Genomic DNA, 13,909 nt, shown 5'->3' on the forward strand with positions numbered 1-13,909 from the left:
ATTTTTAACAAAGTGCTGGGAAAGCTGGCTAGCCATATGTAGAAGAATGAAATTAGAACCTTGTCTCTCACCCTGCACAAAAGTCAACTCAAAATGGATCAAAGACCTAGGAATTAGATCAGAAACTATGCAACTCCTTGTAGAAAACAATCCAACACATAGGCATACACAACGATTTTCTTTCTCAGTAGGACCCCTGGAGCCCAGGAAATAATACCAAGAGTTAATAAATGGGATGGCATCAAGTTTTAAAGCTTCCACATATCAAAGGAAACAAGAATGTGAAGAGAGAACCTGCAGAATGGGAGAAAATATTTGTCAGCTGTTCTTCTGACAGAAGATTAACATCTAGAACATATAAAGAACTTAAAAAAAAAAAACAAAAAAACTCACACATAACCCAGTTAATAAGTGGGCAAATGATGAATTAAAACAGATAATTCAAAAGAAGAAATACAAATGGCCAACAAATACATGAAAAAAAATGTTTCAACATTTTCGCAATTAGGGAAATGCCAATCAAAGCTACACTGAAATTTCATTTCTCTTGTCAGAATGGCAACTATCAAGAATAGGAACAATAATAAATATTGGGGAGGATGTGGAGAAAAAGGAGTACTTTTACACTGTTGGGGTGTAAGTTAGTACAACCACCATGAAAATCAACATGGAGGTTCCTCAAAAGACTAGGGTTGGAACCATCATATGACCCAGCTATACCACTTCTCTGTATTTATCCTGAAGAATTAAAATCATCATGATTCATGCATACCTGTGATACAAGCATACCCATGTTTATAGCAGCACAATTCACTGGAACCAGCTTAGGTGTCCATCAGTGGATGAAGTGATAAAAGAAATGTATATATACACAGTGAAGTATTACTCAGGTATAAAGAATAATGAAATTAATGTCATTTGCTGGAAAATGGATGGAACTTGAGAACATTTTATTAAGTAAAATAAGCCAAACTCAGAAAGTCAAGGGTCGTATGTTTTCTCTCTTGTGGAAGCAAGAAAGTTAAAAGGAAAAGAAAGGTTGGGTTGGGGAAGAATCTCAGGAAATTTGAAGGAGGATCAGTAGAGTAAAGGAAAGGGACCAAGGAGAGGGAAAGGTCCCATTATCAAACTAGGGTATGATAATGCCAAATTATATTGTTACATTGTGTGCATGTATGAATATATAATGAATTCTACCATTTTGTGCTGCTAATAAAAAATGGGAAATTTAAAAGTATATATGTGTGTGTGTGTGTGTGTGTGTGTGTGTGTGTGTAAAAATTGCTGACAGTTTTAGATTTCATGGCAACTAACCTTTAAGAAACTACCACTTGCCAACTTCCAGAGGAAAATATCTACAATTACCTGGAAAGATGGAAAGACTGTTTATTAAAATAAGCCTTCTCTTTCCATCTACCTAGCTGTCTGAGGCTAAAGTTTCTTAATTTACTTTCTAAATAACACATGCAGTTGATTTAATACTGAAGCAGATATGAGAATCCAGGTATCTTCTTAAACCAGATTCTAAAGAGACTTGCAGAAATGCTGGAGTAATGACATTTACCTGAATTTCCTTTTTGTTTTGTGTAATTTTTTCATAAAAATGTTAAGATGTGATGTAACATATTAAGATGTAATAATAATCTCATTGTTGACAAGTTAGAAAGAATTAATACATATTTTTAAGGCCTTATTTAATTTTGAGATGGGATCTCACACTGCTGGGTTCAAGTGATTCCTCCTCTTCAGTATCCCCAGTACCTTGGACTACAGGTGCATGCTACCATGCCTGGCTTAATTTCTTATAGTCATCAGTATAACTCACATGTCAACAAAAACTTTTTGGAATCTGCTGTTATTTTTAAGAGTGCAAAGGATTCCAGAGAATAAAATATTTGAGAATCACTAGAATAACCTTGATTTCAAGATACATTGTTAGGAAAAGTGCAGATCAGTGCGGTTACACATTTGCATTTGTGCCACAAGAGCTATAAATGAAGCACTGCTTTTATTATATGGCATACAATTCTCCTGGAAGGATATGAAAGAATTTAAGTGGTAGCTGCTTCAGGGAGAAAGGAGTTAATAATGGGATCCTGATTAGAACAAGTTATACTTATTCTATGTATGTATAATATTTCAAAATATATTCCATCATGTAAAAAATTATGAATGTAAAAAAAGAAACTCTAAATGCATTTGAACTAATTTTAATTTTAAACCAAATGAATGCATATCCATTCCCCAACACCTCCCTCCCCGGTCAGGCATACACACCCAGGAAAGTAAAAACATTCCCACTCAGCTCTATTACAAATTTCAGAGAGTATAGGCACATTATGAAAAGTTGGAGCAACTCTGGAGTAATGATTACTAGTTTTTTGGCAGCTTGCTTTTTCTTGTTTTATTTGAAAAAATAATGTTCAAGCCAAATACTGTTATATTGAAATAATGTAAATCAAGTAGGTAGCAGTTAATGTGGCCTAAGGTATGCTGAACTTAAGTTTAAAGGAAAACAATTTGATTCGAATTTTTAAAATGGCATTTATTTATAGATTTCTAGAAAAGATTGGGTTTATCTTAGAAGACTTAAAATTTCTAGTCTTGTCATTTAAAAGGTTTCGAATAAGTGTTGCATGAAATGTGGACATAAAAAAAGTAAGCTAACATTTGATTCAGTACAAAAAGTACTTTTTAATACTCATAACCTTTGAGGCTTTGGGAATTCTTGTAAAGAATAACTAAGGAATTCAATTTTATTTGTGCTGCCTGCTGTTAAATGTGCCTTTTGATCAGCGTTCTTATTTTTAACTTTTGGATAAAATGTCCTTTTATGAATAGGGAATATTATTTTAATGTAATAGCTTTTAAGATTTTTTCTCACATAATACTTCTAAATTTTATTTCTTTAAATTCTAAAATATCACTTTGAGAGTCCTTTGAGGTGATTTAAAAGAAGATACTTTGATTCTTTTATTAATGATGGTTTTAAGTTTGCCTATAATATATAACCATTTTAATGCTTTTAAAAATGTTAATGGGTTTTTCTAAAGAATTGGGCATGTGTGAAGCTAATTTGGAAAGGAGTTTTATTCTTCCTGGTTGTATATTTTTCAAAGCACTTCCGCGTTATTTTCTTTGATTCTCAGCACATCTTGGAAGTAGCACAGTTGGTGTTTTTCCTATTTAAAATGAAAATTGAAGTTCAGAAAGCTAAATGATTTGCCCAGTGCCACATAGTCTTGTTAAATAGTGAAATAGAAATTTAGATTTAAATGAAATGCCAAAGATGGATTATTTAACCAAGTCCAAGTTTGTTTGTTTGTTTTTTGTACTGGGGATTGAACACCAGGGGTGCTTAACCACTGAACCACCAGCTCTTTTTACATTTTATTTAGACACAAGGTCTCACTGAGTTGCTGAGGCTGGCTTTGAACTCATTATCCTCTTGCCTCAGCCTTCTGAGCTGCTGGGATCACAAGCATGTGCCACCTGCCAGCTCCAAGTTTCTTTCCTACTGTTCTGCAGGCTGGGAAGTCCACCGTAAAGCGCTAGTTGACTCAGTGCCTTGTGAGGGCTCCCCTCCTGGCTGACAGATGTCTGTCCCCTCACTGAAGCTCTCATGTAGCCTCTCCTCTAAGCCATGTTGGGGGGACAGGGGTAGGACATAATGAACTCTTTGGTGTCTTTTCTTATAAGAATACTGATTCTATAGGATCAGGACCCTACCTTATGACGTCATGTAATATTAATTATATCCTTATTTTAAATACAGCTGCACTGGGGGACTAGGACTTCAACATGCTGTATATTCAGTGTCTCACACAGTAAAGTTGGAAGTGCTCTCTTTATGGCTTTGTGACGATATTTTGTAACAGTGAGTTAAATAGGAGACATGCATTATAATTTTACTGTTCTCTAGAGCTGCAGATACACATGGAATATTTCGTTTCTGCTCTCTAACAATGTTTATAACTGGTTAGCTACAGAAGCTGTTTACAACCCACCTGGCATAGATCTCAATGTTACTGTGCCTATTCATTCACCATTCTAATAACATTGAGCCTGTGTTACTTCCTTGAGTCTCATCCACCCATCAGGTGCCTCAATACAGTGTGGTTTGTATAGAAAATGTCTAAATTCAGTGTTAATTTTTTTAAATCATACTTAATTTGGAATGCACCATTTTATAACTTTTAATGAGTGTGTTGAGGTTATATAATTTTTAAAGATAGCTAAGCCAAAGCTCAATTTTACATAACAGACTTTGGAACAAAGTCTTAACCAAATTTCAGAGTGTAAGGAAGTGTCTCTCCTTTTCTTTTGTGAATCTCAGTATGAATTTTGGATTCCTTCAAAGCCTATTTGCATTTCCAATTATGGTGGAAGGAATTTTTTCTGGTTTGCTAGAGTGATTATGTTTACATTCTTTCTTACAGGCCAGCCCTCCAGATCTCTATATTGAAAGATTTAATATAGCTCTTGGACAATATATGGGAGCATTGCAGAGTATTGTGCCTCTTTTCATATATATGGTAAGTTAGAGCTGTTTTCTCCTTTCCAAAAGAAGTAGAGTTAAACATTCTAGTTATTTTTTTTTTACTAGTATTTTGTGGAATTTCCATATTGTGAAATGAAAAATTCATTCACTAATGTTTAATAGTTGTTGACATGGAAGAATTATTTATTTTTCCCTTTGTCTGTTTTGAAATTCCCTAATTCCCGCTTGAATAATACAGGAGGCATTAGTAATTAGCAAACACCCAATGAGTGTTTATTGTATCTATGGTCATGTGGAACAGACTGTGCTTGGTCTTGGGAAAATAAAAGATACATAAGATTTTTTGTCCTTAGAACACAGTTAAGGCATGTATGTAAAAATATGATGTATGCAAAATGCCAAGTAAGTCATTGCATAAAAAGTGGTAAATAAAATGCTTCCATTCTGATGATCTTGTTTACTTGGAGAGTTATGCTAGAAGTATAATTTGTAGACTGTAACTTGTTGATTAACTACTTCTTCCTTTTAATTATAGAATCATGGGATCTTAATGTTAGCATTCCTAATGGAAAGGGCTGTAGAAACCATTATTTCAACTCTTCTTTGTTAGATTAGGAAATGGGGTATTTGATTGTTTTCTGCATTCTATAGCATATACGTTGCTATGTGTGGACTATCAATCTTAAAAATGACTTAGTCTTTGTAAAATGTACTTTATTTAAAACAAAAACAAAGCTACCTCCAGTTATTTCTGACTTAGAAGGTACTTTACAAAAGATCTTGTAGTGCAGGATTTTCATTTAAACTTAATTATTCTTTGGGTACTGATAACAATTGTAAAAATTAATAAAGGTTTATAGTTAATGCAGAAGAAGCTTGTATTTACCTATTGTTTTACCAAGACTTTACCTTAGAAGAAATTGATAAAAGAGACTTTACTTTTGGTTTAAGTGCCTGAACCTCTTTATGAATCATACTAGTCAAAAATATTAACTGGGTGAAGTGTTACATATATATAATTCCAGCTATTCAAAGAGCTAAGACCAGAAGACCACAAGTTTGAGACCAGCTTGGCAACTTAGTTGAGACCCTGTCTCAAAATAAGACTTCAGAAAAGAACTGGTGATGTAGCTCAGTGGGGGGTGCTTGCTTAGCATACACTATACCCTGCGTTCAATCCCCAGTACCACCAAAAATCATCATCATCATCATCGTCATCATCATCATAGTTTAGTGTACCTGGGTGGGCTGGGTTAGTTCTTGGAAAGGGTCAGGAAGCCTGGGAGATAGCCACATTGTAGCATTTTGGTGCAATCCTCTAGGTTTATCAGGAGTATTTGTTAGATAAATATCTTATGCTGATGGAGCAGATATTTCATTCTCATTCTAGTAAATTCCTTATTCTTGCTGTTCTAAAATTTTCAGTAGAGATGATGAGTGATAGCAGAGCTTGAAGGATAAGGTCTTGGGTGTAGTTGTGGAAAAGGGGAATTAAGGTTAGATGAGTAGGTTTATTTACCTCCATGTCTGCCATTTAAATGGCATTTATCTATAAGCATGTTGGCTAGGTGAGTTAGAAATAAAAATACAGTTAAATGAGCATAACTTGGATTTTGATCAAAACTAATAGCTAATTTGTAAAAATAAAATTAAATTAAAATTAAAAAAGAAAGAAAAGGCAAGAAAATGATTTATACTTATCTGCACTGCCATTATTGCTTTCTTAAACTTTATGGTGGGATCCTGGGGTTTAAGAAGTTTGTATCAAGTAAGAATAAATGAACCTCACACTTAACTCTTCTACCTAGCACAATTCAAATAAAGGATATTAGATTGTAAAATTAAAAAGCTTAAGTATACCTTTTCACATAGTTTAAGAATTTGAATTTGCTTTCTAGTTACTCATGAAAGTTTGTTAAGTTTATTTTTTTAAATTTTAACCTTTGGTATTCTTATGGTGGAAAAAGTACATTATTTAAATAATAGTTTGAAATGTTAATAACCTGTTAGGAACATATTCATGTTCTTTATAATCACAGAACAGAAGTCAAATTTTTGTGTTACTTGTCAAAATTATTCTCTTAGAATTCTATATTACTATTTTAAAAAATAAAGTCGTTAGAAAATAGATTGTGTCCAAGCCACTCAATTACCAGAAAAGAGTCTCATTGAAAGACATGAGGTCAAATAAAGACATCATGTATTTTGTTTAGGATATTGAAACTTAACATGATTGTACCTAAAAAAAAAAAAAAAAAAAAAAAAAAAAAAAAAAAAAAAGTTGGATATCTGTTATTTAAAGAGGTAAAATAACTTAAAGAGTTTCTAAGTGCTTCTGAAGTTTTCATACTATTTCTATTGAATGAGTCTGGTTACTAAAGAGTAGGAAGAGAACATACATTAAGATACTGTGCCTTAAGGTCTTAAATATTGGAAGACTCAGAAATTGTATCTCTAGGAATTTATCTTATAAATAAACTCATAAATATATGCAAATACTGTATATATGTAAGAATTGTGCAGTATTGTTTTTAATAACAGAAAATTGGGGAAAAAACCTATTTAATAAGGCAATAGGAAATATGTAAAAATAATGATGTCTAAGTTCTTATAGGGAAAATTTTTGCCATACACCACATTGGTGTGAAAAAGATGTACAAAGCAGTGTGTAATGGTTTCTCATCAGCAGGTGTTTTCTTTTTAAGTGAAAAAGAGTACATATCTACTTATGTGAGGAACATTTTAGAAAGAATAGACAGTAATTTCCCCAGTACAGAGTGGGACCTTTGGGAATAGGACAGAAGGTCTTCAATAGGAGAATTATTTTTATTGCATACCTTTTTGCATGCTTTTATTTTTTTAACCATATGCATCTTGTTATGATTTTTTTTAAAGAGAGAAACCATTATGAATTTAGAACCAGTGAGCAACTTGTTAACTTTGTGTTTTCTACTCTTAGGCCTTGACATTTAAGCATGAACAAATTTGATCTTTTTTTGACTTGTCAGTCACTGTAGTCATTCAGCTGCAAGAAACAGAAAACTTGATTAAACCTCTGTCCGTGAATTAAGTACATAAGGAGAAGCATTGTGTCCTGTCTTAGAACTGTAGAAGGAGGCAGTCTTCAGGTGTTTTGAATCCATGGGTTCTTTTTTTGTCTCTTTGCTGTCCACCACATCTGTTTCATCTTGCCCTCAAGCCTGCCTTTTCATAGTCTGATTATGCTGCCCTGGGTGTGTCTACCTCTTAAGCAAAGATGGACTCTGTGGAATGCCAGAAGCTGACTGGATAGTCATGGAAGTGGAATGTGTGCTAGGGAGTCACCACTGCCTGCTTTTAGCCTATCTTGTTAGTAAATGGGGTGCCTTTAATGAGTGTTTGCCAGTGTTTCTTTAGGTGATGGTGGAGGATTTTAAAGGGGATGTCACACAGTGTGATTCCATAAAGTCTACATTCCTGTTGAGTTAATATTTGAGATCTTCCAGTGCTCTTTGGAGATGTATGGTTCATAGTTATTTATCGTCTTACTTTGTCAACCTCATTCCAGAAAGACTTGTTACTCATAGTGGTGGGCTCTTGTTTGATGGTTTTTTTAAATTGATGACTTTATGTATGTCTCCTAAAATAATATTTAGTGCTTCAGTTCACAAGACTACTCATATCCCCCAGTTGATACATGAAAAATAATTTCCTTTTCAGAATAAGTTTTACATCGAAACCAAGCTTAATAGAGACTTAAAAGATGACCTTATAAAGCTGTTTACGGAACATGTTGCAGAAAAGCACATTTACAGCCTGATGCGTAAGTAATTAAATTTGTTATGAGGGTGAGAGACTACTAACAATGTTGTTTTCTTTCCCTCCCTCCCTTCCAATAAAAAACCCAATATTGACATCTCTGAACCAGATAGCAGGAGGCATTGAAGCCTGCCCTAGTCTATAGGGAGAAACACCGACCTCAGGGTGGGCCAGTGAACTGGGAACAGCTTAGCCAGGTTATTGGACATGTCTTATGTCTCATCTGTATTGGACATGTCTTATGTCTCATCTGATACTTGGTACCTTTTTCAGTTCTCTCCTGGTCAGGGAGAAATATTAGGAGTTTCATTCCTGACTTTACTAAGGAGGAGTACTGGGCTGTATCTTTGAGATGGGAGTGCAGAATCCTTTCTAGTTTTTACTCTTTGGTGCAGAAACCCTTCTTTAGTCTGGCTGTCACTTTGATAGGCAAGCTTGTTAGCCTTTTGTGGTCTACATTTTCTCTGTGAATTAGGATTTGGGAAATTTTTAACATGGCTCTGCAGATGATTAAGTAAATGAGTTTTGCCTCTTTCCCATTTGCAGGTTGCCTGCCCCCTCACAGTAGGTGACATCTCATTCTGCCTTCCCTAAAAGAGTTATCCCTCTCCAAGTGAATTAGGAAGCCCAGTCACTTCATGTCCTAGCATCCTCTAAAAGCTCCTGTTTTATGTAGTACACTTAAAGGCATTTTTAAAGAATTTGACACATATTTGGATTTGCAGTATGTATATTTTGCCTTCCTATTAGTCATAATTACTTGCTACAGTATACTTTTACCAGAATTATTCTAAACTTGACCACAAACTTTTTTTTTTCATTTTTGTTTTAAATTAAGAAATTGCTGAACTTTGAGCCAGTTTATTTTAGAGACAGGGTTTTCAAATAATAGTGTAGATGATGATAAGACATGTTTTATTATTATGTTCCCAAGAGATTCTAGAATGGAGGCCCAGAATCTTGGGCATATAACTTGCTGTAAAAAAGAAAAAAAAAAAAAAAGACTGGATAGATGTTTACAAACATCTTTGAACATTACCTCATGAGATAATTTCAGCTATTAATTATAGCCATGTGCATATTTTCAGTTGATCTTGACATTTTCTTTTTTTTTTTTTGCTTTTGTTTCAAAATATAGCACAATATTTTTCTTCTGTTAAAATTCTATAGAGAAATGCTACTATCTGGTAGAAAATCCTATTTCCTGTATAAATGTTTCTAGTGCTTATTAGCACTTTAGAAATCAGTTTTCTTGAGCATATAGGAAAAGGATAATCAAAAGAAATTATCCCAGATTTGGTGAGAGAGAAAACAAATAGATTCCTTCTTTTGTTTCTTGTATATTCTGGTTTTCAATAAAAATCAACTTAAAGGTAGAAAAAGAGGTAAACCTTTTCTTTTCAGAGTAAACTGGAAAAGGTCCTTAAGCCTTCATAAATTGAATAAAATAGAATTTATCATATTTATTGAGCAATTACTTGGCATTATACTTAATGAGATATATAAAACAAGTGAACATTAGTCACATTGGTTTGGGCTCCAGAATTGGGACTCTGTAAATGTTTAACAGTGTTTTGTGGGTGATCACCAAAATGATTTTAAACATACTGCTTGTTTTCGATAAGACCTATTCCACATACTTTACAGATGTTGATTTATTTAGTTCTCATTTTAGCCAAATAAGATGTTGTTTCCACTTTTAGAAGGGCATAGAGGGAAAACAGTTAATTATAAACCTGGCTTAGAATAAAGTATGCCAGGTTTTAATATAATTATTTGTTAGTAAATTGCAGGTGTTTGAGTTCTATCCACTAAATAATGGAATTTGTTCGAATCTGTTAGTGATGTTATTTAGAGGAATTATTCCTCCTTACTTAAAAAACGTTTTTAATAAAAACTGTTGTAGAACAGTGTAAATAACCTCAGAAAAACTGACTCTATTATGATGTTCAGAGTCAGGGTTATTTTGTTACCAAAGTCTTAAACATGAGAAAGATGAATTCATCATCGTCATCATCATCATCATCATCATTATCATCATCTCTTGACCTTAGCTTTTCTAAGAAGAAAGTAGATAAGAGCTCGGCATTGGGAAAGCAGGTTTCTGTCTGTAATCAAGTTACTAAAATTACTATATGGTGAGCATCCTCAATTGGAAAATCTAAAATGCTCTGATATCTGAAACTTTTTGAGTATGACAAGTTTTAGAGCATTTCGGATTTTTGCATTAAGGATGCTTAACCGATAAATATTCCCAAATCCAAAAAAACTCTGAAACATGAATCACTCTGATTCCTAAGTATTTCTGTTAAAGGGTACTTAACCTGTAAATGTAAAGAGCTTTAAATATGGTGTTTTGAGGGAAGAAGAAATGATTGAGGAAGTCTATCATATGGTATTTTATTCCCCAGATGTAATGAGAGCACTTTCAGCTCACTTCCAAAGGCCATGATGCTGTTGCTTTTAGAAAGCTTACCTCTTTTTGCAATCTACCTGGGTTGGTTCATTTTCCTTGGTGGCTGTAGCAGACCTTCATGTATTACCTGTGCAATTGAACTACAGGGATATATATATATATTTTTTTTTTTTTTTTTTAAATCTTAATATATAAACTCTTGATTTTGTTCTCTTGTGCTGTTCTTTTCTTGCACTTGTTTACTCTTCAGCTTTTGAGAGAAATAATAATAATAAAACCTTGAGAATCAGCATGGTGTGCTTTTTTTAACCTGTTCTCTTATTTCAGCTTTACTTTTAGAAGCCCAGTCAACACCATTTCAGGTCACACCTTCAACTATGGCAAATATTGTGAAAGGCCTGTATACGCTCAGACCAGGTAAACATCTGTCTTTTTCATTGGGATTGTACCTGTTTGTTTTATTACAGTCTTACCCAAGAGGGCAGTAGTTCTTTATGTACTTTGTGAGACCCAGTGGTATTTGGATTTCCTATAGCAAAAAAAAAAATGAGTAGTTATTCATCAATGTGCAACGGAAACTCGGAGCTCACTTAGAACTCTCTACTGGTGAGAACCAATTAGTTTGGTTTTGGTAATATCTGTAAGGGGGAAAAACAAGAAATAATTTGTGGGATATGCTTTGGATAAAATTGAATCTCATGTTTGGCCTTAATTTTAGAGAGTTCCTCCTTTACTTCCCACTCTAGGTCGCACACACATTCACAGCTCAACTTCTAGGCCTGATGTCTACTGGCAAGGAATCTTGAGTTGGTGAAGTTTCAGTCATATCGTGAGGACATTTTGAGAAGATACATAATCAAAGAACTAGGCATTCAGAGGCTTGGTTTGCACATTATCCTAATTTATCTTAGAAGAAAGATTTAAAGAAATCCCAAGGTGCCTTCTTTGTAAGCATCTTCCCGTTTGTTAATCAGAATGTCAAACTTGTCATAAAGTTGTCTAGCCAATTTAAAAATGTTGATGGGAGAGAGATTGCAGTTCTCAGGGTAGAATATTGTCCCCTAATTTGTAAACACAAAGGGTGCCTTTTTGATGCTAATTACCTTTTTGTGAAATTATTTTATTTTAGGATTAAATAAAATAAAGCATGATATAGAACTTGACACAGTACATGATAACATAATAGGTGTTTACTACTATTTATTTGAGCTTAATTGTCATTTTATTTTAGTTAATTGATGGTTTGATTTGTTAATTAATTTTAAAAACATGTCAGAATTTAACTTGCTGAGATGGAAACCAGGTGAAAATTGTGGAATTACAGAAATAGACTGATTTCAAAAATGCCTTCTTTCTCAGGCTATTTTAAACCATTCGTGATGTCTGGAATATTCAAATTTATCATGACTTAAATTTGGGTCAGGTCTTGAGCTCTATTTATAACTTCTAACAGAAATTACTTATATAAAATGATTGCCTGTATAAAGCTGCAGAAAGATTCCATTGCATGTGTCCAGTAAACTGATATTTTTCATTTTCTAGTTTTTCAGACATTTGAATTTCATTTTACCACAGTGTGGTGAAAATGGCTCATGAAATGTTTTTGTGTGCTAGGTTATGAATAAATTTTTTCTTCTTTTATATCTGGAAGGCTTCCAAGTACAGTATGACAAATTCTGCCTCCCAAGTAGGCAGCATTATCAGTTCTGACTTTTGTCATAAGTAACAAAATTGCAGAATAAAGCTAATCACTATGGGTAGAAAATATTGTAGATACATGTTTATCTAAATGCTATTTTATCCAGGCTTGAGCTGTTGTAATAGGATTTATACTACTTGTGAGGAAGATTCTGCATTTGAGAATTGTCCTTTTCAAAAGGCGAATTTTATCACAGACCAACCTTTTGCTGCCCTAGGCATTTTCAGAGATCCTTTTAAACATATTTTGGCATTTACATGTCTTGGTTCCTGGTTATGTTCCTAGTTTATTAAAGGAATTTCATTCAACTGACAGATGAAGATTAGAATATTTCAAAAGTTGAATTTTAAATGTAAAAGTTTCTTCGGTTGTAAGGTTTCTCAGGTGCTGGTCTTTTACAGTGCTGCATCTGAATCACCTCTGAAGGTTTCTAACTAGATCCACAGGCCTTATTGTAGAAGGTTGTGAGGACTAAACCATTGTTGCTGTGTTTCCCTTGGTCTGCAGAGGCTCAGTCTGGAAATAGTTGGGGCAGTCTTACCCTGCCTTTTTCCATCTAATACGTAGCCTTTGTTTCTTCATCTTTATTTTAAATCACTACCTGAAGTTCCATAAAGTGGCAGAAAGATTTGATTTCCGTCTTCTCTGTTTAGTTGTTTCCTTGAAGCATGACAGTGATGCTCTTTCTAAAGCCAGATTTGAGCCGGGCTGGCAGTAGGAACACTATCGAGAACATTTTGCCATGAGTTTGTACAAAGGCTGAGTGGATCAACCTTTGCGTTATTTCCAATGCTTTCTTAGTTCCCATCTTTATCTTAGCTATTCTCGGGTGGATGTTGTTTACTTCCACTGTTTTACTTACCATTGATCGAGCATCATATAACATCAGATGTACCTTTTTCAGATTTAGAGTTATTTACTCAGATTGTACTTTTTAAAGTGGGCTTGCTGGAGTAATGAACATTGACATTTTTATGGTTTTTGATGCAAACAGCCAAAATGCTTTACAAAGGAGAAATTTTGAAAGGGCTAGATTAAAACAGTTGGAAAGGGCTAACAGAGTTGTCACTGAAGACTAGCACCAAGGGAGTAGTGGTTCATGGTGCCCTTGGGACAGGTAGGCATTATTTGTATTTAATGTTCACTGAGCAGGGGGAACAAAGTGGTTTTTTTAAACTTGAATATTTCTGAATATTAACAAGACTACCTAATTCTGTTCTCCCTGCCCCCACCTCTGGGAAATTACCATTCCTATCTTTCTTTCCTTTATCTGGTCTTACTGATTTGTGCAAATAATTTATAATAAAGATACCAAAGTCATTTTTGTTAATGTCCAGTGCAAATATTTTCCTGTGGCTTCTATTTGCCTTTTCATTTTCTATAGATTATTCTCATGATCTTAATAATTTGAACAAAGAAGTGGTTCTTTTGTTTGTATTTACATACATATACAATAATTATTTGTAAATTTGTTAACAATTTAACGTGGGCCAAA

The 13,909-nt window shown here is 33.8% G+C and overlaps 1 protein-coding gene across 3 annotated transcripts in view; it reads left to right on the forward strand.

The window, feature by feature from the left end:
• CACUL1 (CDK2 associated cullin domain 1) overlaps positions 1-13,909 on the forward strand; it is a 68,022-nt gene that overhangs the window by 39,111 nt on the left and 15,002 nt on the right. For 2 of the 3 annotated variants that reach the window (XM_079137166.1, XM_079137165.1), the window contains 3 exons: positions 4,440-4,535; positions 8,201-8,303; positions 11,043-11,132. In XM_079137166.1, the coding sequence (XP_078993292.1) occupies positions 4,440-4,535; positions 8,201-8,303; positions 11,043-11,132 (289 nt within the window). The remainder of the gene's footprint in view (positions 1-4,439; positions 4,536-8,200; positions 8,304-11,042; positions 11,133-13,909) is intronic. The other variant, XM_079137167.1, reaches the window with a different exon arrangement.

Source organism: Sciurus vulgaris, assembly GCF_902686455.1.
Source record: "Sciurus vulgaris genome assembly, chromosome: 4".
Lineage (NCBI taxonomy): Eukaryota > Metazoa > Chordata > Mammalia > Rodentia > Sciuridae > Sciurus > Sciurus vulgaris.